General features: G+C 39.6%; 3 protein-coding genes and 1 long non-coding RNA gene across 6 annotated transcripts; 1 reads left to right on the forward strand and 3 right to left on the reverse strand.

Annotated features, from left to right (window-relative positions):
* Positions 1-4,121: 4,121 nt before the first annotated feature.
* SDHD (succinate dehydrogenase complex subunit D) lies at positions 4,122-12,173 on the reverse strand. The gene is made up of 4 exons (XM_007494828.3): positions 12,032-12,173; positions 11,602-11,709; positions 9,824-9,968; positions 4,122-4,771 (listed from the first exon to the last, which is right to left on the reverse strand). Exons 1-4 carry the CDS (start codon positions 12,099-12,101, stop codon positions 4,606-4,608), a joined length of 489 nt encoding a protein of 162 aa, XP_007494890.1. The 5' UTR covers positions 12,102-12,173; the 3' UTR covers positions 4,122-4,605.
* On the reverse strand, positions 5,463-9,816 carry LOC130453763 (uncharacterized). Its single transcript, XR_008911310.1, has 2 exons — positions 8,058-9,816; positions 5,463-8,020 (listed from the first exon to the last, which is right to left on the reverse strand). It is a non-coding gene; the product is annotated as an uncharacterized LOC130453763 (long non-coding RNA).
* Positions 12,174-12,250: 77 nt separating the features above from the next.
* Positions 12,251-13,881, forward strand: TIMM8B (translocase of inner mitochondrial membrane 8 homolog B). Its single transcript, XM_001381281.4, has 2 exons — positions 12,251-12,388; positions 13,466-13,881. Exons 1-2 carry the CDS (start codon positions 12,305-12,307, stop codon positions 13,631-13,633), a joined length of 252 nt encoding a protein of 83 aa, XP_001381318.1. The 5' UTR covers positions 12,251-12,304; the 3' UTR covers positions 13,634-13,881.
* Positions 13,798-23,931, reverse strand: NKAPD1 (NKAP domain containing 1). Of its 3 annotated transcripts, XM_056794410.1 has the most exons (7): positions 23,804-23,862; positions 22,609-22,685; positions 21,973-22,074; positions 19,381-19,481; positions 18,332-18,481; positions 17,283-17,336; positions 13,798-16,780 (listed from the first exon to the last, which is right to left on the reverse strand). In XM_056794410.1, exons 4-7 carry the CDS (start codon positions 19,461-19,463, stop codon positions 16,273-16,275), a joined length of 795 nt encoding a protein of 264 aa, XP_056650388.1. In that variant the 5' UTR covers positions 19,464-19,481; positions 21,973-22,074; positions 22,609-22,685; positions 23,804-23,862; the 3' UTR covers positions 13,798-16,272. The 3 variants fall into 3 exon arrangements, with proteins under 3 accessions (XP_056650388.1, XP_007494895.1, XP_016289345.1); XM_007494833.3 differs by lacking the exon at positions 21,973-22,074 and having other exon boundaries at positions 23,804-23,931; XM_016433859.2 differs by lacking the exon at positions 21,973-22,074 and having other exon boundaries at positions 23,726-23,839.
* Between the last annotated feature and the right edge of the window lie 7 nt (positions 23,932-23,938).

The following is a 23,938-nucleotide window of genomic DNA, read 5'->3' on the forward strand; positions in this document are numbered from 1 at the left end:
GAGGTTGGCCTGAATTAAGTCCTATTTTAGCATTTTACTGAATAGATACAGTTTGGGGAGTGGTGTGGGCCTGCAAGTTAAAGTTTCAACAGAAAACTAAAACAGTGACAGGTAAGATATAAAACAATATAGTATACCTACTATCATTATATTTATTAAAATTTAAATTAGTTAATCCAACAATGCAACTTCAAGAGATTCGTTATTTGCATTAATTGGAACCTAGAATATTTTATCTTTTGAAACTGTCCATTTTTTTTTAACCCTTACCTTCTGTATTAGAATCAATTCTATGTATTGGTTCTAAGGCAGAAGAGCAGTAAGGACTAGGCAATGGGGGTCAAGTGACTTGCCCAGGGTCACATAGCTAGGAAATATGTGAGGCCAGATTTGAACCCAGGACCTCCTGTCTCTGGATCTGGCTCTCAATCCACTGAACCACCCAGCTGTCCCCACTTCCATCTATTTTTTAAGAATATATCTTCCAGTTGTGAACTGATCCAACCATTCTGGAGAGCAATCTGGAAATACACCCAAAGGCCTTTAAAACTATGCATAACCTGTGATCCTGTAATACCACCACTGCGTCTGTATCCCAAAGAGATAATAAAAAAGGGAAAAGGACCTATTTATATGAAAATATTTATAGCAGCTCTTTTGCTGATAGCAAAGAATTAGAAATTGAGGGGATATCCATCATTTGGGGAATGGCTAAATAAATTGTGATACACAGTGATGGAATACTATTGTGCAATAAGAAATAACAAGCAAGATTATCTCAGAAAAAGCTGGAAAGATCTGAAGGAACTGATGAAGAGCAAAAGAAGCAGAACTGGGAGAACATTGTACACAATAACAGCAATATAGGACGATTATCTGTGAAAATGTGGCTCTTCTCAGCAATGCCATGATCTGGGACAATGCTGAAAGACTTATGATATCTGCCTCCAGAGAAAGAACTGTGCGAGTCATCTTTCACATCAGTGTATGTTTGGTTTGATTTGGGGGAGGGGTTGTTATGTATGAGTTTGCTCTTATGACAATGACCAAATGGAAGTGTTTTGCATGACAATTAAAAATGGGGAAAAAATAATATATCTCCTAACCATGGCTGCCAAAGGTGCATGATCTGCTACTCTTCAATCTTCTTGCAATCTGCATCTTGCAATCTTTAAAAAAGATTATTTGATGACATAATCTTTGGTATCAAGGCCATATGCCTATTTAGCCTCTATTATGGAATATAGAGTGTACTGGGTATTCAGAGAAGACTAGAACTTCCAGCATCAGGGCTGCTTTCTCTCCTCTGTGTCCACATGCATCCAGCTCTCACCTGAGGCTCTAAAAAGGACAGGACAGGAATCAGTCACACTCTGACAAATTGTCTCGGCAAGCAGGCAGAACACCACAGATGGGGAGTCAAAGGGGTGTCTACCTGAGGTGTGTGAAGACATCCTCTGGCCAAATAGGCAAATGAGAATGGTTTGTTCCAGTGATCCTGAAGGCAGCTGAAGCAGATGTTGTGGAGCATTTAGAACCTGGTCAGACACAGAAGATACAAAGATACAAAGGTCAGCCATCAGGCCATTGCTAGTCCTCCTGACTTTTGTCTTGCCACCAGCCTTGGATGTCTCTGGAAGAGACTGAGGCTGGTGACTTAAATCAAGCTTGCCTCATCTGAATCTGATTTTTGTGCGAGTCAAAAGACACCATCTGTTGTCAGAGACCATGTATGATGTCATTTTGGTCCTCTTTAGGGATATATGGTGTTAGTCTAAGCCTAATTTCTGCCAGTATGCCTTCCAGTTTTCCTGGCAGTTCTTAGCAAATAGGAAGTTCTTTCCTATTTATGTTTTACTTTTTTGGACATCACATGGTGGGAGCAGCTAGGTAGTGTACTAGGTTGAGAGCCAGACTAAGAGACAGGAGGTCCTAGGTTCAAATCTTACCTCTGACATTTCTAGCCGCGTGACCCTGGGCAGACCCCATTATCTAGCCCTTACCTCTCTTCTGCCTTGGAACCAATACATAATATTGATTCTAAGACAAAAGATTTTAAGAGTTTAAAACAAAATAGATGGTTTTGTTGACTATTTTATTGTTTGAAGTCTGGAAATGCTATCATTTTCCTTCATCCCTATTTCTTTTCAAATTGTTTTAGAATGATCAGACCAACTCAGTTTCACCAATAGAACCCTCACAGCAACTTCAATTGCCATTTTCCTTTTGTGTTACTTTTGCTCATCTGTTGGGTATGAGGAAAAACCAAGTGGTTGGGTTTTTTTTAACCCTTTCTGTCTTAGTAACAACTGTAAAACAGAAGGGCAAGGGCTAGGCAAATAGGATTGATTGATTTGTACAGGATCACAGTTAAAAGTGCCTTGTCAAATTTGAACCCAAGTCCTCCTGACTCCAGGACTAGTGTTCTACCTAACTGCTCCAGAACCAGTTGATTCTCTTATTAGTTAGTTGGAGCCTTTTTTCAATGTGGTTATGATAGTATGCATTTATTTTGAGAACAAATTTTAAGTACCTCGATCATATATCTTTTGAATGGTTCTTGACCTTACATTCTTGTATCATTTTCCTATTTTAAGTGTCAATCATTAGCTTGGAAATTTGTTGCCAAGATTTTTTTTTTAACAAGATGAATATTTACTTCCAAAAATACAATTACAAATGTACAAATTCACTCTCCTTAGATGTAAGAGACATAGTATGCTCCCAGCTTGACCCATTTGGGGGATGGGAATTTGGTTCATAGCTTAGGTTGGCATTTCTAACTGCAATGATTTGGATCTTGCAAAACCTTCCCATTTTATGCAAAAAAAAAAAAATTTCCCCCTCTGCCTTGTTTGACCAAGAATTTTTGCCTATAGTTTGAAAGGTTTCTCTTCTTCTCCAAATGATTATAACTTCATGAATCTTATTATTTCCTGTACCTTGGAGCTTATTGGGGCTCCATCTAGTGTAAGATGCCAGCCTAAATCAGGGTTCTCAGCCTTAAAATGCTTTTAACCACATTGAATAAAGAACATGAAATTACAATTGAAATAAATTATAGTTATAAAAACATTTCAGAAACCAAGTTCCCAAACCCCAATTGCTCCTGGTGAGCCTAATTTCAACTAGATTTTTTCCAATTGTCTCAGTTTTTGACAGATCTCAATTGCTTATCTAAGTTGGTGATCTTGAGTTTATCAATCTATGGCACTCTTCACTTGTTTTGGGTTTTAAGTATGTAGTTTTTCATTGACAAAATATTTTAAAATCAAGTAGCTCTCTGATTATTGCTTGGTGATACAAGATGTGATACTGCTAGGAGCCCCTTTCTAAATTTTTTTTTCATGATTTGCCTCAAGATTCTCAACCTCCTGTTCCACTGAATCTTGTCTGTGAAGTAACCTTTTGGTGGTTTGACTGGTAGCCATAACTGAGAGTACCAAGAGGCCTACACTGCTTCCTTTTACCAATGTGTAATACTGAATCTGTAGAATAATCTAAGAATGATTGAAGATTTTCTCTTTAATCATTGACTTCTTTGGGGTATATACTCAATAGAACCTCTGGATCAAAAGGTATAGACATTTTAGTCACTTTCTTAGCATAATCCCAAACTGCTTTCCAAAACAGTTAGACTACTTCATATTCCAAACAATTGGCCACTCATTCGTATTCTTAACACTTTAGAAACTTTCCTCCCTAACCTGGGCTCCAAACACTCAGCTGCCTCCAAATCATAAAAACTACCCTCCCAGCTTTCTCTTGAGATTTGTAAATTGGTGTTAAGTTAGGCTTAACCAGCACCTTGCTCAGGTTGGATGTGGGGATGAAATGAAGCTGTTGTCTAATTTTTTTAACTAAACAGTTAGTTGGAGAATCCCCAGTTCCATATAGGTAGGGCTTATTTATGCCTTTAAGTGACTAGAAAGTTATATCAAGAGAGGCAAAAGCCAATCAAGTTCAAGTAAGAGCTTTTATGCTTTATAGGGAAAATTAATCCATATTCTGGAAACTGGGGGAACCTTAGTCCTACAATTAGTTAAGATTTTAAAAAAGAATATAGGCATCAGCACTCTTAATATATGCAGAGATGAAAGGTTTTCAAATAAGACACATGGTTTCTTTTCTTTTAAATCTTTTATTATATGAATTAACAAAATGTCTTCTTTTGCCCAGTATTCCCAAGAATAAGAAGCATTATAAGAGGGACAGGGCTGCTGGACAAATCCAGTCATAAGAGGATGATGAATAACTGAATTCTTAAGAGTGAAATGAAATGTGGCAGCTTACAAGCACGATACAAACCCAGTGAGATCCTGAGACAATTTAGTGACTCATTAGAACTTAGAACACAAGCTAATTATCTCACAGTTTTCTTAATCTAATCCTTCTTGGATTATATTCCTCACAGAGACCAATCGTTGAAAAAACTGTGTGCCTCCTGATTGGAGAAAAAAAAAAAACTCCTGATTGGAGAACAAAGAAGAAGTCTCATCAGTGAACTTCCTGCTACTTTTCTCTCATTTTCATTGGTTAATAAAGTGATAGAGCAGAGGCAATGGGTATATAATTTCTTTTCCAGGGAAGTCAGAGTCTCTGAAGTCAGAGTCTCCACAGCAAGGCAACAGCTCTGCAGATGCCCACATCATGATAGTTGAAATAGCAGAGTCCTGCAAAGGTCAGGGCTGAGAGCACCAAAAGACTTGCATTGGCTCCTTTCACCAATTTGTCTTCATGGACGTAGTCAGTGATAACCTGTCCAAGACCCCTGAAGAGAAAAAGAAAATTCTACCATAGTACAAGTTAAAAAGGACAGGCATTTGCATAGTGATCTTATTATTAACAAAAACTAGTCAAGTCTCAAATGCAGTATTTAATCATCTTTCTCAGCTCCCATCACCAGATTAATCTTTTCCATCCCTTCAGGGACTTTTGTAGTTATTTTTATAGTTAGTAGTCTTCTCTTGTTTTGCAAAAAAAGTTTAAATAATTCAATTCATAGTAATAAGGACCATAACTAAAGAAAAAGGAAGGAAGAAGTTCTATAAGATACCTTCACTTTCTCAGACTTATAATTCCCAGGGAGATTTATTCTGGAGAAAATAGTCACAAATCCAGACATCTACCAACCTAGCTGGATCAATCAGCATATCAAACAAAAAAAGCCCAGGAGGGACCATGTGTAAACCAGACAATCATTAAAATAACTCTAAGGAGAGTTGAACATCTAAGGAGATGTGCTAGAAAAAACCTGTTCCCCACCACCCCACCTTCTTTGGAGTAAAATGAAAATTAATCAGACTCCTACATGGGAACATGGAAGTACATGTTAATTGGGACATTTATCAGAAATGTCATTGGTTGAATATTGTTTATTCTCTTCCTGTTGCTTGGCCCTTGAAAACACAGCAAAGCTAACGGAACCCAATAACTTTTTATTTATAACAATTCAGACAGCATTTGATTGGTTAAGTAATTTATTTTAAATGGTTGAATTAAAAAATAGCATAAAGAAGGGGGCAGCTGGGTAGCTCAATGGATTGAGAGCCAGGCCTAGAGATGGGAGGTTCTAGTTTCAAATCTGGTCTCAGACACTTTCCCATTGTGTGACCCTGGATGAGTCATTTAACCCCCATTGCCTAGCCCTTACCACTCTTCTGCCTTGTGTATTGGCTCCAAAACAGAAGGTAAGAGTTTAAAAAGGAAAAAAAATAGCATAAAGGAATAAACTGGAATGTAAATAGAAATATTTTAGCAACTACAGTCAATGAACATATATTTATTAAGGGCCTACTCTCTGACAAGTACTGGCACTTATCTATATATTCTCCCCTTCTATATTTCCCTTGACATTCAGCGAAGAAAAACAAGAAAAACTGTTTACTCTGAATAAATGATCATTGACAGGCTGCAACATATATCAGAGAGAAAGCTGGCTTCACCAGCAGTACAATCCGAGTTTGAATTCCATCCCTTGCATACACTGGATCTGTTGGCAGAATCATTCAAACCTCTCAGTGACCCAGATCATTCTGAGACTATAAATTATAAAGGTGATGCAGATCTGCTCTGCTCAAGCAGTAAGAACTGCCATACTCAAACACTCCCTATACAAATTGAATCACATATCTAGACCCCACAAAAAAAAATGCTAAGAAGCAGAGAGGACCCTAATTTTTATACCTATTTGAAACGGCAATTATGCTGCTAGTAAACGTTTTTCCAAGTAGAATTTTCTTACCAGAATATCACAAAGTTTTCAATGAAAAAAAGGTATTTAACTTCTCAGGGCTCAGTTTCCTTATTTATTAAACAAAAAGGCTGAATACATTCTTAGAATCAAAATTATGGGTATTTTAAAAGGCCAGTCAATAGTGGGAAACCATACCAAATGGCACCAATAGCATTTCTTCTAACAATTATTTCAGTTAATATGAATGAACCCAAGAAAATACTGATTATTCAATTAAACATCCTTTGTGTGCAATATACTGAAGCAGTCTTGATTCAAAGATGTTTCCCTGCCCTCACTGTTTAAGAAAGGCATATGATACATACAGATGAAACTATGATACATGACTAAATAATTTCAACAAAATATTAGAAGAGATCTCAGGGTTGGGAGAGAACAATACTAAGTGGGAAGTTCAAGAAGCATTTCATGAAAGAAATGGCATGGGCATGATCTTGGCAGGCAGAGAAGGGCATACAAAATATAGAGAATAATGTAAGGAAAGCATGAAGGCAGAGGACAGTAAGCTTTATAATTTGGCTAAGGCATAAACAGGGAAAAGTAGGGTGGCACCATGCTGTGTATACTGTATTTGAATTCCTGGCTAAGGAATCTGAACTGTATTCAACAACAATGTCAATGAAGGGTTCTGAGCAGAAGACCAATGACCAAAGTGGATTTCAGTATGAAGGAATTCTAAATCTCAGCCCCAACTTTCTGAATTGCAGTCAGCCATTTACCACTGGCTAATGCAAAAAAGATAAAAATAATTCACTAAACAATACTCACTTTCCCCATTTCTATTACTCATTCTTTCTACTTCTCAACCCCTTCTTATCCTTCTATCCCAAACTAAAACTATAGAACTATTGATTCTCCTAGTAAATCTCCAAACTAGTAAATAGATACCAGCAACATTGACTGGAGAGTGGGTGGTAAAGAAGAGTGAGGAGCCCCTATTCCCCAGGAATAAAGGGGTTCTTAAGCACCCAAACCTTAAATGAAAGCAAATAAATTCCTAAAGCCAAACTTCAGCTTTCAATCGCTTGCAAGTCATTTTATTATTCAGACTTAAAGACTTTCTCTCAGAAACATAGCTTTATAGATGTCCTGATACTTCAGTGGGCATTTTGGATGAAGATAAAGAACTGCTAAAGTAGAAACTTTAGATTTAATTTCCACTAATTTCTCCATTTATTAGCTCTGTCACAATTTTTTTTTAATGAAGAAGTATTCATTAAAGATAGAAGTAGAGTTCAGGACAAAAAAATGTCACTGATTTAAGCACTTCAAAATCGCCCATTTACAAAGAAATGTTGTTTATTCCAGTTCATTTCTATCCAAAAATTAAAGCAAATCCTTGAGATCTCCAACAATCTTTTGATGGCTATGATCTAATTATTCTACAGATTTCAAAGTATTAAAGTTGTATATTACATTCAACATTTTGCATCTGACTTCATGTTACTTCTCCAATTAGCATAAATGAAAAAATTTAAAGTAAAATAAGAGATAGATGTAGCACTCTTAAAATACTTCATGTACATTTTCTCAATTAAGCCTAACAAAATAGATTATTATTCTTATTTTATAGATAAGGATACTGAGACTCGGATAGGTCAGATAGGGTTTCCATGATGAAATAGCTAGCCCATGTTAGAAATGAGATTCAAAACAAAGTTTTCACGACAAGGCCATCCCTTTATCTTACCATTCCAGTTTATGATAATAATTATTATGGGCCATTATCTGACTAAAGTAAACTACCTCCTTGGAAGGGTCTCTCTGGCAAAGGCTGCAAGTGGTAAAAATCACTTACCACAGGGGGCAGCTGGTAGCTCAGTGGATTGAGAGCTAGGCCTAGAGATGGGAGGTCCTAGGTTCAAATCTGACACTTCCCAGTTGTGTGACGCTGGGCAAGCCACTTGACCCCCATTGCCTAGCCCTTACCACTCTTCTGCCTTGGAGCCAATACACAGTATTGACTCCAAGATGGAAGGTAAGGGTTTTAATTAAAAAAAAAATCACTTACCACTTCTTAGTCAGGTAGTTCAGTTTAGCTCACAAGTATCTAAAATACTACAATCAGTGGTCAGGAAGCACTCACTGGCCTTCTCCTCTCATTTTTGCTGCAGTAAGATTCACTAAGCATTAAATTTAATAACAAAAGTTTAAAATTACAACTCTAATGTATAGATTAAATTAACTCCCCTGATCACCAAAAGTGTAAACATCCCACTTAATCACTGAGTGGGAGAGGTCTGTGACCCACATGTGGATGACGAATCAGAATCAAACTGACTGCCTCTTGGGCAGTCCTAAGCAAAGCTTCAACTGTAATTGGTAGACGTAAAAGTGGAGGAGGGCATGGGAAGTAACGCAAAAGAGTCTTTAAAAGGTAGTGACAACTTTCTGTGGGGAGACTTTCACTTCTTCTGGAGTTCTGAGTTTAAATTGGAGGCTGATGAAGAATCTGCTGACTAGACCTGAGAATCTGTCCTTGAATCTCTCCCTTTGGACTGACATGTGGTGAATGAAAAGAACTGATTCTTTTCCTGGATTTTCTGAAGAGACTAGCCTCAGGGGAGACCTATCCTCTTGAGAAAGGCTCCCTGCAGCCCCAGATCCTCAGCTCAAAGCCAAAACCTCTCCAGCTAATGACTAAACTCCTCTGCCTGGGTTGAGCCAGGAGTCAAAGCAAAATACTTAGTGCTTAGGCTAGATATCTTACCCTATCCTCTCTCTCGTTTTCTTACTTCACTCTTCCTATATTTTGTAAATAAATTATTAAATAAATCTCTTTGGAATTAATTAAATTCCTGGTAACCCTATTCTTAAATAATCCAGTCCAACCTTTTATTAAAAACAACCCTTTTATTCCCCTTTCACTAGCTATTACACAAGTTGTTTGACCTTGGACAAATTATTCAACCCATATTTAGCCTGTTTCTTCAACAATAGGACTTAATCTACCTCCATGAGGTTGCTAGGAGAATAAAACAAAATAATGGAAAAGCATTTTCAAAACTACCAAGTACTATACAAATGTAAAGTTGTGATTAATAACCATTAGCATCCAAAAGAGCACATCCATGTACTTCTTCTGCATGCTCCTTTGTTGCCAAAGATGCTCAATTAACTAGCTCTCTAATGCTTCAGAAACACAAGGTTATAATTTGAAAACCCCAAAGTTATCAACAAATAGCTTGTTATTGAACTTTCCCCATGGGCCTCAAAATCCAGGCAGGGAGAGTGAAACCTGAAAGCAGAAGGAAGTGAGAGCTAAAGTTTCCAATGACAAAGGAAGGAAGTGGTAGGGCAACCCCTTTTCTATAACTGACATAGCCTCTAAATTTCTCCCCATTTTGTCATCAAAGAACAATTCTAACATCTATCTCTTAAAGGAGAGAGGAGAAAAACAGAAGGACAGCATATGAGCAGGGGAATTGCTCAAGTGTAGCTTTTGTAATTGCATTTACTGGGATAAATAGCTGAAACATTTAAGCAGTGGGGAATTAAGTCCATCTTTAACTGAAACCCACTAGGCTCAGCATAGACAAAGAAGTATAGCAGGAATATCTTGCTTACCAGTGACTATGGAGGGTGAGGACTGCAGCCAGTGAGTAGTCCACCATAGAGCCAGGGCACAGATAGGCAGCTGGGAGCAGGCCCAGCAGCAAGACACTGACAGCTCTCTCACTAGTCCAATGAAGAGATGCAGCCTTAGAGTCAGCTACAAAGAGGACCAGAACCATGTGACATGAGGAAGGTGCTTAGGACACATTCTCAACCTGAATATGTGTTAACATAAAAATTCAATTTATGAGGCTAACAAAATGCATGGAACACATGAGAAGAATAGGGGCTAAAAAACTGGAGGTTCTTCTTTCATTTTTTCCAAATCAAAAAAAGCCTCCCAGTGTTTGGGGAAGAGAATATTCTATGTTTTTGCAAGGTATGAAATGATCACTGGAGAATCAACCAATGTTGGAGACACAGACAGACACACACACTCTATACATATTATTCACACTTCCCCTTAAAGGCCAGGAAGAAATTTTTCTTTCAAAACCAACCAGCTCAAAGAGAATAGCAATAGTCCACCTACCAGCTGCAGATTTTTCAGTCTGCTTTATATCCTGTTACTTGTGAATAACTTTAAAACAAGCTACAAAATTTAGATTTATTCAGGTATTTTTAAGGGATACCCTCATTAAATAGGTTAATCAAGATTCCCAAACCAGGTCTAAACTTCAATTTAGAGAAAAATCTTTAAAAACTAACAGTCTGTATGTTTATACAGTACTTTGCAATTTGCAAAATGCAGTTCTTGTTAAAAAAAAGCTAAATATTGTATCTATTTTACATTAGGAGAGTGTATTCCAGGTTAAGTAGCTTACCTCCAGTGATTAGGATGTGATATGCTAAAAACTAAGGATTAGAGAGACTAAATAATTTATACATTAGTTATTTAGCTTATAAGTGGTGATCCAGAACTAAACTCAGGTCTTTCACACAAAGTTAAAAACTCTTTCTCCTAGAGGACATCTATTCTCAGTTCTATTTCTATACTCTCACATAGGGGCTCAAAACAATCCAAATCTAATAATATACTAACCTAACAGAAAGAGAAATAAAGGTGGTAAAGTGGACGCAGCTCTGGAATTTAAATCAAAGGATCTGAATTGAGCCAGGCTTTGGTACTAACTACCTGTGTGACCTTGGGCAAGTTAACCTTCCCCCATGGTAGGCACTTAAATGTTTGCTGACTTGACAGGGTCTTCTGCAAAAAGAACACATTAAATCTTTAAGATGTCTAGCTAGTAACAGTCAAAACATTCAATCATCAATGTGTTGATTATGTAAAATAAATATTTTAATTACTTGAGACTGCCAAGTAATTTAAATATCAACCTAAATAGTCATGGCTTCTGTGAAAAAATTAAAGTACACAATGCATCAAAAGTTTTAAATTATCCCCTCTTAGGTATTACTATCATTTTGACTCCCCTATATTACCTAGGTATTAAGAGGATGACTCTTCCCCCAAGAATGAGTCTTTGAAAAAGAAAGCTGCAGGCTTATTCAACATTTAATTTTTCAAAACGAGGCTTTTCCCTATATTGACACTAGGAGAGGCAAGTGAGGCAAAACGGTAACAGAAAAGTCAAGAGTATAAAAGATCTGTGGGATCTACCTCAAATTAGCTAGCTGTCATGTGGGGGCAAATCACTTCATATCTCTATGCCTGGATGATTTCTATGGGAGAGTGGCCAGAGTCCGTCCAGATGGTCGAGGGAGGGGGAGGGGGTCTATCTCTAGGGGACGGGAGGGTAATGAGCAGAGGGACCGGGGACAGGACGTACAACAGCAGCTGGCAGTCAGGTGAATGTGCCGTCCTCCGGAGGCAGGTCGGTCGGGGAGAGACCCTAAGACAAAGGCGGGTCTGATCACGCGGGCACCAAGGAGCAGGGCTGGGGAGAGAAGTAGACAACAGTAACTGCTGGGGGGAGGCTGCAGCTCTGGGCCAGACAACTCGGGCCCACGGCCCCGGGAGAGGCTCCTGGCCCAGCCCATGTAGGAGGCAGGAAAAAGGACCAAGGGGCTGCTTCGGGTCCTCACTGAGGTCACCAGCCCAGGACCATCGAGAGTCAGAAGAAAGCCCTAACCCTTAAACTCTAGGAGCCCCAAGGACAACTGGAAAACCGACCTCCCTCTTCCACCCCCCACCCCCAGCCCACCTCCCATCGTTGGACTGATAGCAGACAGGGTCCAGCAGCGGGCCACTCCGCTCACCTCGGCCCCCTCGGGCGCAGCTCCAAAAGTTCAGGCGCCTCGCCGTTACCGCCGCGGCCGCCAGCGCCATCTCTTCCTAAAACGTTCAAGGTCACTCGGTGACCCGGGTGCGCTTAAACCCACTTCCAGCCCCGCGTCGCCGGAAGCCGGTGTGAACCGGAACTTTGGAGAGGAAGAACGGGAGAATCGAAAAGGAGAACCCGGATGAACCGGAAGCCGGTGTGTGTTCACGCTGGTTGGTAAAGAAGTCGGACGCCCACCGGATTAGTGGATATGGCGGAATTGGCCGAAGCCGATGAGGCCGAACTGCAGCGTTTGGTGGCGGTAGAACAGCAGAAGGCGCAGTTCACTGCACAGGTGCCGAGATTTAGGACTGGGGAATAAAGGACTCCGGAAGGGTTCGGGGCTAGTATTGCAGTGCCGGGGCTACCGGCAGAGAGACCACTGCTTCAGGCCCGAGCCCTACGTGATTGAACGTGCCGGGTAGAGGCCGAAGTCTAAAGGCCCAAGGGAATGGGGAGGGCAGAGGGGCAAGACGTCGCGTCTTTACGGGGGTGGGGGATGGAGGAAGAAATCGGAGCTTTGGTACGGTGCATCTCCCTGTGAGAGTTGTAGAGGCAGATTTAATCAAATGAAGCTCCAGAGAGGAAATGTCTTGCCCAAGATCATACAGGCAATAAGTTATAGAAGCATAATTTTCAGGTTTGGAGTCGAAAAGATGTCTTTCACAACCTGTAGGTGTCAGATATTTTAAAATAGAGGAAAGTTATCTGGGGAAAATCAATTAAGAAGTGCTCAAAGGGAGCATTTGGATGGGTCAGTAGATTGAGAGCCAGGCCCATCGGCAAGAGGTCCTGGGTTCAAATGTGACCTCGGATACTTACTGTGTGACCTTGGGTAAGTCACTTAACCATCTTTGCCTAGCCCTTACCACTCTTCAGCTTTGTACGGGTTTAAAAAAAAAAGGGGGTTCGTTAATCTGCCACACCTAATGCTGGGTGCTGTAGGGGGAAAGAGGTAGTTCCTTGAAAATACTACCCTTGGATTCAAAACCTAAATCCTCAAATACAGTATCTATATCAGGCTTTCCAGTAGGTAATTGCCTTATACTTGAACAAAAGGTGACTTGAGGGAAGCAAGGTTTTAGAATAGCAGCAATATGCAGAATATATTGGGAATAGGGAAATAGAAACTATTCCAGTAATTTGGGCATGAAGTCAAGGATCTGGGCTAGATAGGTGACTGTGTAAATGCAGGTATAAGTTTGAGAGACATTTTAAAGGACTGATAGGAAATACAGAAGGTAAAGGAAAGGGAAGTATCAAAGATTACTCAGGTTCAAAGTGTGGTAAAAATGGGGAGCAGAAAAATACTACCTGTCCAATGTACCTCTATATGTACTATATGTACTATAATAACTACTTTCCTCCTCAGGTACACCACTTCATGGATTTATGCTGGGATAAATGTGTGGAAAAACCGGGAAGCCGCCTAGATTCTCGAACTGAAAATTGCCTTGCCAGTTGTGTGGACCGATTCATTGATACTACTCTTACCATCACAAGCCGATTTGCTCAGATTGTGCAGAAAGGGAGCCAGTAGGCTAACCTTTATCTCCACACTAAAGGGGGGGAAATTAATGGAAGAAAAAAAAATCTATAATGGAACAGGTTATATTCCATGGCAGACATCTTTTGTGAAAGGGTGATGAAACTATGATCATATCAACTTTGAGCTACATAGTATTTTAAAAATAACAAGAGATGTTCAAAAAGTGAAATTTCTTTATTTGGAATTTTGTAATTCCAGATTGTATTACATCATTTATTTGATAAATATTACTCCCCCAACCCTGGTCTTAATTGCTTTATTTAAAAAAAAAATTCTACCTCAGGGTTTAAGAGATCCCTGACTGGTTGAAAATCCTAAAACATTTATCAAAGAAAAAAATGGATTCCAATGCTGGTAGTGCAAATGGGAGATCTTGGATTTAAAAGCCAACCTGAGCCTTTCACTCGGGGACTGGAAGAACTTTAGAAGCCAAATAAGGCCTTAGGAAAGCAAAGTTTGGAGTTTAGAAGGCAGTGGAGAGCAAAGATAGCCCTTTAACTCCCATATGCCTACATACAAGTAATCAGAGTAAACATGACCAAAAAAAAAAAAATCTTGGCTGTAGCAGACACATTAACTAGAAAAGGAGGCAAAGTTGCTAGTATGAGAAAAAGTTCTCAGCTCACATGAAAGTACAAAGTTAAGGAGATTCTCCTAACTCATCAAGTGCCTAATGTAAGCTTGGTGCAAAAAACAAATGTTGAAAAAATGACTGAAAAATACCAGTTAGGATCCTATTGCCTAGATGACCACAGAAAATACTGTTGCTTTAAGATAAGGGATTGTCATTTTAGAATCTCTCTTACCTCTAAAATCTCTACCAAGTACTCCTTCCCTTCAAAAATTACTGATAAGAACTGGCATTTAGTGATAGTTGGTCAAGAGTACATAAATAAAGCCAGAAGAATTAGCAAGTCATACAGATGTCCAAAAAAAAAGGTAGCACCTACTGGTTAACCAGCGGATGGAGGGTTTTTGCCCAAAGATGTATTTGAAGGTTAGACTATATTCTGTAGACTATAGAATCCTATTTTGTACAGAGGCTTTTAGGAGTAACTCATGTCTACAGAATCTTGGATATTATGTGGAAACTTCATACGATTATATTCTATAGTTTTAAGGTGTCTCCCATTACTTTGTTGCTTGTTGCCTACAATACTCCCAATGAGGTCAGTATTACTATTTTAGGGATGGGAAAAATGAGGCACAAGAGGTTAAATGACTTGTTTAGGACCTCACAAAGAATCAATCAATAACAGTAGAGCCATGATTAGGCCTAATTTAGTTCTTAGCCCATCAAGGAATAGCTATATAATACCTTAAGTAGGTAGTACTTGTTCTCTTCTAAGTGGGGCAGTTTAGCTACATCCATTAAATCACAGAATTTGGGGGATGGAAAGGATATAACACACTACCCCTGTTCCTAACCATACTCCCAAGGAAACTTTGGGGCCTTATTTGAAATACCTCCAGGTCCCAACTGAACCAAATGAAGTAGCCTACCTTTCATTGCTGGGCACCAGTATATTTTGAAACCCACAGAAGGCTGGGAGAAGGAAAATACGTCCCTGAGAGACCTGCATTATTTTGGAGCTGACCTGACTTTCTAGTTAGAGGTGAAATATGGAATTCATTTACAGACTTGGAGGCAAAAACAAGGGAAGACAAAATATTTAAATGATATCTGTAAGCAGTGTCCTGAATCCTGTTCAGAGCCCACAACTGAACAGCATGACCAGATTCTAATTTGATCCCATTCAAAACGGGGCCATCCTAAAAACAATGAACAAAAAAAACACCTTCACATAAAATTAAACTCGGGCAAAATTTAGCAATACAGCTGGGAGACTTTTACTACCTGATTCAGTCTTAGGCTCAGGGGCTATAAAGAATGCAGTTTTACAGACCCTACCCTGTGGGAAAACGTACCAAGAAAGCCCCACTCTCTTCTGGTGACAGCTGCCTGGAGTTTTTATTGCAAAGGAAAAAGGCTTGTTCCTGTGTCCATTTCCTCAAGTATACTGGGCCAGCCAGAACAGGACTAAAAGTTCAATATATAAAATCAAATTGGGGTCTAAACATACATATTTAAGGATCAAAGGCACCAAGGCTGAGAATGAAGAGCCAGGCATGACACCTGCTATAAGAAGGTCAGAGGAAGGTGATCTGGAGTGAATAAACAATAAGGCCCCACAACAATTTCCTTATTCAGTTCTTTGGGGTCATACCATTTGCATATGGGGCTAGTCAACAAAGTAAAGTCATCTCTATACATTGTCCTCTTGGGCCTAACACCTGCTTTCCCCAAACAGCACTTTTGTGGGGGTTTACAGATTACTGGCTTGTTTCCTCTGATTTGGGGAATAGTGTGCATGAGACAGTGTGGCTAATTGCAAAAAATAATCTCTTCAAGAAACCTTCATTACAAAAACTAACAGCTTCCCCATTACCAATAAAAGGGGATCAAGTTTAACAGGTTCAAATAGGAGAAAATCCACCGGTTAGGATTTGGATGGCATAAGGCAGCTCCCACCACTTGGGCCACTTGTTTTAACAAGAGAGGGTCCCTGCCACATCCATCAAGTCTAAAGGGTCACCTGGGAAACCTAGAAGGTGAAGCCTCCCTCTATTTAATCTTCCTCAGAACTCTCATCTGTCTTTTCATCTGTAGCCACTTTCCAGTTCTTCCGCTTGCTTGTCCTCTCTTGTACCTCACTCTTCCTCTTTGTCGGGGTGATGTGACCTTTCTGATCCTTTTTTCTTCTGGTTTTCTTGGCTTCTTTTTCCTCACTTTCCTCAGAACTACTAGATGGTGAATTATCTGGGTGAGAAGAATCACTTTCTGACTCTGAGAAAGAAACCGGTTTCTTGGGAGCCTTTTTTCTTGACTTTTTCTTTCGTTTATGTGATTGTTTCCCTTTCCTATCACTGGAAACCTGAGTTTCTCCTGAGCACTCACTTGAGGAATCTGCAGCTCTATCAGTAGCTTCCTTTTTGCTTTTCTTTTGTTTTTTGTGTGATCGTTTTTTCTGCTTTTTTTTGTGGGATTTCTTTGATCTCTTACGTTTATGGGACTCATGAGTAGATGACTTTTCCTGGGGAGGTGTTTTTCTTCCATTAATAGCATCTTGCTGATCACTATGAATAAAGCAAAAAATTATGTCATAGAAATGACATTTTATTTATGTTTTAATATCTTGTATTTGGACTTGAGAAATAGCACTGGTTAATAGCCTAGGTGAGGAACTGAGCCTAAAGGTTTGGGTTTTATTTCCAACTTGCTTAAGGGTTTGTTGCTTAAGTGTCAAGAGTGATTTATTTTGCCTTTAAGGCCTTAAGTTTCATCCATAAAATGAGGGTAATAACTACCCTACTTTACTAAAGTATTACAAGAAATAAGTCACAATAATTGCAAGGCCATTTGGAAATAACCAAGAGTAGTAGCCAGTAAAACATTGTTTTCCCCTACTGAAGTAATTACAAGTGTCAAGTGGACCGGCCAAGTGGACAAAGGCAAATGATTTCACATATCCTTTATCAAAAAAACAAAAACGAACAAAAAACCTCTACTAACACAATTTATAAGTCAAGATAGACTGACTTTTTTTCCACCCTTTAGTAATAAACCTATAGATCTCACCTGTCTGTGTCAAATTCCTCAGGATATAGTTCTTTATATCCACTGTGACCCCATCTGGAAAATGACAGAATGGGATCTGTTAGAGAAATGCACTGGATGTTCAGAAATTAAATATGAAAAGAACACTGGAACTGAAAGAAGGGGGGAAAAAGTATGACAATGCCAATTCATGGGATCATGGACTACATAGATTAAAGAAATTTAAGATATCATCCACCATTTTAGTTTTACAAATGTGGACATAAGAAATCTAAAACTGGAGAAAGATTTACTCAAGGTCTTATAACAAGTTAGTGGCAGAGCTGTGACTTAAACCTAGGTCTCCTAATTTGCAGTCTAGTGAACATTCCATTCTACCATGTCATGCTTATTATTAAATTAGGTACATTTTTTTTAAACCCTTACCTTCCATCTTAGAATTAATATTGCGTTTTGGCTCCAAGGCAGAAGACTGGTAAGTGATAGGCAATGGGGATTTAAGTGACTTGCCCAGTTACACAGCTAGGAAAGGAAGTCTGAAGCCAAATTTGAACCCAGGGTCTCCTGTTTCTGGACCTGGCTCTTAATCCACTAAACCGCCTAGCTCCCTACCAGGTACATTTTTTAGAAGCACAAGAAGAACCGATTTATAGACAAAGGGCTCTTTTGTTCCTGTATATTCAGGTTAACATTTCAGTCTTTAAACCATGAGGAACCTTGAATGACTCTTTAATAGCACAGCTCAGTGACAGAGCCCTGGAGTAATTCAGTAAGTTCATAAGACATAAAGGATGTTTTAAAAAATGGAACTCTTAAATGATGAATAAAAAGTAACATTAGATTAGAAATCAAAAGACCTGGAGTTGGGTCCCAACTCTTGTACTTAATGGCTGAATGATTGTCAAAAAGTCACATCATCTCTATAGTCTGGAATTTCTTCATCTCTCAAATGAAAGGGCTAACCTAGATGACCTTCAGACTTTTAACATCATATGAATCTATGATATATACACTGGCACAATGAAATTTTAAGAGGAAAATGATCAAAAGACAGTATTTTGATTGCAAACCTGTCTGGCATGTTGGCCTCATAATTATATAGTCTTTTATTCCAGGATCTAGTCCTAAGCAAATCATCCTCAAACGTTCCAGGAATTTCTTGCTTTGTCCTCCAGTAGACTCGATGACTTTCTTCATCGAAACCATCACTTCGCATTCGGCTAGGGTAGAAAACAAGCCCACATTCTGATTGAGAAATAATTTGTATGGCTTCTTTTGAGACATGATACAGGGTTTACAGAACAAGCAGAAGGAAGCCCTCACTGACCTAGTACTTGTTGAGAATCATCTCTAGGAAAGGCATCATCTTGTCTGATCTCTCTGGGTTATTCTGCCAGTGTGCATTGTGGAAATAATATATCATTTGTTCTACTCAATCCCAGTGCACAGTAGAGCCCCAGAACAAGCAATTGTGTCACTTCTGGACTATTGCTAGTTTCACCTAATCTTCACTAATATTGTCTCTCAGAATTGCATCAGAATGCAAACCTCTTTTCACTAGTGATCCATATCAACACACGGAGTGTCTACATTTAAAAGAGATATAGTATATTATAATCTGTTATTAGGAATGCCCTTTTGAATTGAGCAACTGAATAAAAAAGGAAAAAGGACAGTGGTACCAAACGTGTAATTAGTAGACTTCCAAATTAAAACAGAACCTCTTTTAATGAATAAATTAGCCAAAGAAATTTGTTTTTTATATTAAAATCTGTCGGGGCCTATAAGACAATAACAAGATATTAGTGAAAAACAAAAAATACAAAAGTAAAGATAAAAACTGGAATCCTAAGATTCTGCCCATGTTTATAGAGGTATTTCAACTTTTCCAATATACATAGATGCAAAAAACTCTGCAGGTAAAAAAAGTCATAGCTACAAGTCACTAAATGTATGCATGTGTTTGAATTCATAATGTATAGAATGCTCAAAAACTAAAAAGAATTGGCTATGGAGTTCTTCCCACTAGCCTGAGAAAACTAAAATGCTTTTAAACACAAGTGGGTGATTTTGAAAACCTTCTTGAGCATTATTTTATTTTTGGAAGCTATAAATCCACCTTGAACTCCTGGGTAATATTCTCCTTTGTGTCCCCCGATAAGCATCTTCCATCTGTTTCTCCAGCTCTCTTATCTTCCACATATCTGTTTCCTCCTGAATCTGAAAATGATCCAGAAAAGCAGCAAATAAAAATGTTATTGACAGAAATGACACTATAATACTGTGTATAATAAGGGAACAGATACATCATAAGAGAATATCTTCTCTTATGAATCTTGTGAAGACAAATAATGTTGTGAAGACACTACAATTACAGTGTATTACATTATAATGTATATTTCTGGCCATCTTCCAGGGTAGCTGGTCAACTATAGACAGAGAAAGACCAAATGCCTGGTATTTCTGAGAACCTATTTTAGAAAGTGCACCGGCTGAGATACAGAGGCAAGGTGACCTGCTAGGGTCACACAGCTAACAAGCTTCAGAGCTAATGTTAGATGGCTGTTAAGTCCTGCACTTGATCCCTATGCTATACTGCTTCTAGAGAATAAAAAAGATAATGCCAGAGACAACCACAGTCCTTCCCAAAAAGAAACTGCACAGAGGAAAAAAATGAGAATAATTCAAGGGCAAGTTCCAAAAGAGAAGGGGGAAGCAGTGGGATCAAGGATACCTTTCTGAGAAGGAGCCCTTCTTCCAGAGATGAGAGTAAAGGAGGACAGGATGGAGGATGACAGTGAGGTACTGAGATGTGGAAAAAGACAAAGGGAAATTCATGAAAGATGATACAGATGATTTGAATCTTCTCTGTTAAGTAGGAGGTAAAGTCCTTTATGCCCCAAGAAGGAAGGCAAGACTAGTATAGGAAGGTTCCAAGACAAAACAAGTGATTAAGAGTTAATCAGGAAAGAATAAAAGTATCCCAACTCATGAGTAAAAGCCTCACTGAAATCATTAAACTTACATTTGTGTGACTTTCTTAAACAGCATTCAACAGAGGAGAAGAAACAGCAAAGGTAGAAGATGGAAATAACCTAGGCACAGAGCCTAGCAAAATGGGAGCAGCAAAAAGATGCAAAGGGAGAGGACAGTGCATAGTTAACTACAGAGCAAGATTGTGACAGAAGAGTAATAGATTGGAAGACCAAGGAGGAATGAAAGGAGTGGAGGTCATGGTGTGGTCTTATAATAGGCCTAGGAGGAATAAGGCAGAGGGAGAAATGGAAAAATAGACGGGTGGAATTTGAGAGTTCAGGATCTGAATATTGTACATTTATGGATGATGGCAAGAGTTTTAACTACACTTAAAGTGAAGTAAAAATATAGGTCATAACTTCCTAGCTATGTGACCCCAGATAAGTCACTTAACCCCATTGCCTAGCCCTTACCACTCTTCTGTCTTGAAACTAATACACAGTATTAATTCTAAGATGTAAGGTATGGGTTTAAAATGAATAAACAAATTATATATATGGGTGACAGGAGGTGAGGAAATTGATCAACTAAGAGGTAAAATAGTGTTTGAAAAGACATCAGCATATATATTGAAGTTCCAAAGTATGAGAGTAGGGGTAAAGTAGAGAACTAAATTTTGTGACAAATAATAAATGTACTGAATGTAAATATATTAGCATAATAATGAATGATGATAGATTTAGAACTGAAAGGGATATTAAAGGTCACTGAATCCAACTCTCATTTTACAGATTAATAAATTGGTGCCCAGAGGTAGAGACTTGTGCAGGGTCACAAAGCTAAGCAGTCTTCTTGACTCCAAATCCAGTGTTCTTTCCATTGTACAATGCTGCCTTATATTGTCCCATGTGTTATAAGTAGATAGGAGTAACAGTTTTTTAAATGGGAGAGAATAATTGGATACCAGCAGATAATTTTAACAAAGATCTGAACTTGGTCTTCAGAGTTCAGAACCATAGCTTGAAAGTTGGAAGAGACCTTAATTAGGTCTCTATTAGAAATCACAGGATCATAAACTTAAGGCTGGCGTGAGTCTTAAGAGCCACTGAGTCCAACCCCTTCATTTTACAAATGATTAAGGAACAGAAGTAAAGCAGAATTAAGATTGCTGGCTCCAAAACCGTATTCTTTCTATTGTACTGTGCTGCCTCACATTATGTCCTGTGATGGAATCTCTCACAAAAGGAAGAGAGCCTATTGGATGATAATGACAGACAAAGCTGGTATGAAGAACAAAGAATGTGCCCACCCTCTTCTTGGCCTGTTATGCTGGGGGCACAGGAGAAGGTCCATCAGTACTGGAGAGGGTTGTCTTCCAGAAGAAGCCCAGTTTCACTTAGTTCAAAAAAATGGGAAGGACGTAAAAGGAGAATACTTGACAAAAGGGAAGTTAGCTAATAATTGTATGGAAGAGAAGGACAAAGAAGGATAGCAACTGCAGAGGTATAAGGCAGAGATGGACAATGATAAGTCTGAAGGGAGTGGTAGAAAACAAAAAGTTTTTCAACTTGGTGGAAATTACATTAGGGAGGTTTGCTGGCCATGGGGGAACACAAATGACTAGAGATCCCTCCCACTCCGGTCCTTTGATCATGAAGGACAACTTCAGGCTTTACTCTCTCAAAAAACATAGAAGAAAAGGGCTAAGCCAGCAAGGAGATTACAAGGTAAATACCTGGTAATGGGGTCCGAAGGGCCCTGACTGTACTCACAATCAGCACCAGTTCTTTTGCCTCATCCCAACATGTCAGGCAATGGTGTACACCCAGAAGATACCCTGCATATAGAGCATGCACATGACTCCTGGTCAGGCCTGGTGTCTAAAGTTCTGTTTCTGGACATGATCCTAATGGCAAGAGACCTGGTGTTTAGGGACTTAATAATTATAGGGGGTTGAAGAAACGGTGTTTTTCACATCTAGTGGTGAAGGGAATTGTAGGTCCTGGAGTGAGTCCTAGTGTTAGAGGTAGCCTGCTTCTGACTTCACTGATAGTGGGCTCATGATAATGAAAGGGTGATGGAAAAGGGAGGAGTTGCTGAGGTAAATGTCTGAGAGTCACTGTTAAAAGCAATTTCTTATGAGAAAGACTCCAAATTCAGCCCCCATGAGGATCAGGGCTGGCATGATGCCAGTTGCTCCTACTCCCAAGCTCTTGGCTAGTCTCACAATCATGTTTCTCTCTCTATATTCCTCTTCTAACAATCTTCTAAATTATAAAACAATATATCACAAATCCAAGTGTCTCACACTAAACCAAAACACAAAATCCTAACGGAAGCCCTGCCAGGGACTGCAATGCTGTACTCCTACCTTATTGTGTGCATCTGTGTGTCGAATAACATTTCGCAGGAGGACTTTACCCAGAGGAATCCGGGACATTCTTTAATCTGAAATATGTGGAAACACTGTCATAAGAATATCTCCTACAAGACACTATATTTTTAGGTTTTTCAAACTTATCACATCCATCATTTCACCTGAGTCTCACAACACCTTGGTGAAGTAGTCAAGTAACTTTCCCTCAAGAGTTGGTTTAGATTCAAGATCATAGGACTTAGAACTAAAAGGAAACATATCATCTAATCCAACTCCCTCATTTTACTGATGTAGAGATTGATTCACCTCAGGGGTTTTCCAGTTCTGACAACAACATGAGTCCATGAAATAGGGACAAATATTCCTAATCTAATTTGATTACTCAAGAATATTAATTCCTGAGTTTTAAGGCAAATAAATCAGTACCAAAGTCAGGACCAGAATGCATTCTTCCTTACTTGCCATCTGCTCTTTCTGGATAGCAAAAATCAGCAAGAGTGAGTGTGGATGGGTGGTCATTAGCAACTATGACATTTGACTTCCCTTAAATATATCAGCTGGACTTCACTGGTTTCTGTTCGGGAGAGTTTTCATTGCCTTTTGTGTACAGTCCCCAACCACAACTTCCCGACCCTATCCCGTTCCCACTCCATGGCCCTAAAAATCACCCATCTATCTATTCGTTTGAGCTACAGAATCACAGTCCTACAAACTTTCCTAAGATACGTGAAACAATGAGCACGAGATCAAAGGCGGCAACGGAGCGAGGTCTACATCTTGAGTCCTGGGCTTGGTTCGAATCCCAACCCAGCCACTTAAGAACCTCCCCCTCTTAGGACCGTAAGGATTTCCTTCCTCTAAGCCTCAGTTTCTGCATCTGCACAGTGGGAGCAGGGCCCGACTGCCTTGGAGGGGCCTTTGAGATAGGCTCTCCAACCCAGAAGCTGAGCTCCTGCCTGGTCCTCTAGCCCCATGACTCTTCGCCCTTCCCTAGGCGGCCTGGGATAGGGGAGGGTCGCCGCCCCACCCACCCACGGGGTCCGTCCCCCTCCAGAGTTCCAATCCCTTCCTTCCCCAAAAAACTCCGCCGAGGATGCTTTGAGACCCCTACATGGAAAAGTAGCCGAGATGCCGCGGCTTGCTGGCCTGGTCTGGCCCCGCAGCCTCGCACCCACACCCGCCCCCATACCGTGGGCTCTGTCGTTCCGGGACAGGTAGGGGAGGGAAGAGCCTTCTGCCACCTTCCAGTCCGGGCCGGAAGTAGGAAGTGCTTCTCTGTGTCCGGAGAAATGCTTCCCTTTCGGAAGTGCTCTTCCCATCTTCC

This window comes from Monodelphis domestica, chromosome 4 (assembly GCF_027887165.1).
Source record: "Monodelphis domestica isolate mMonDom1 chromosome 4, mMonDom1.pri, whole genome shotgun sequence".
NCBI classification, from domain to species: domain Eukaryota; kingdom Metazoa; phylum Chordata; class Mammalia; order Didelphimorphia; family Didelphidae; genus Monodelphis; species Monodelphis domestica.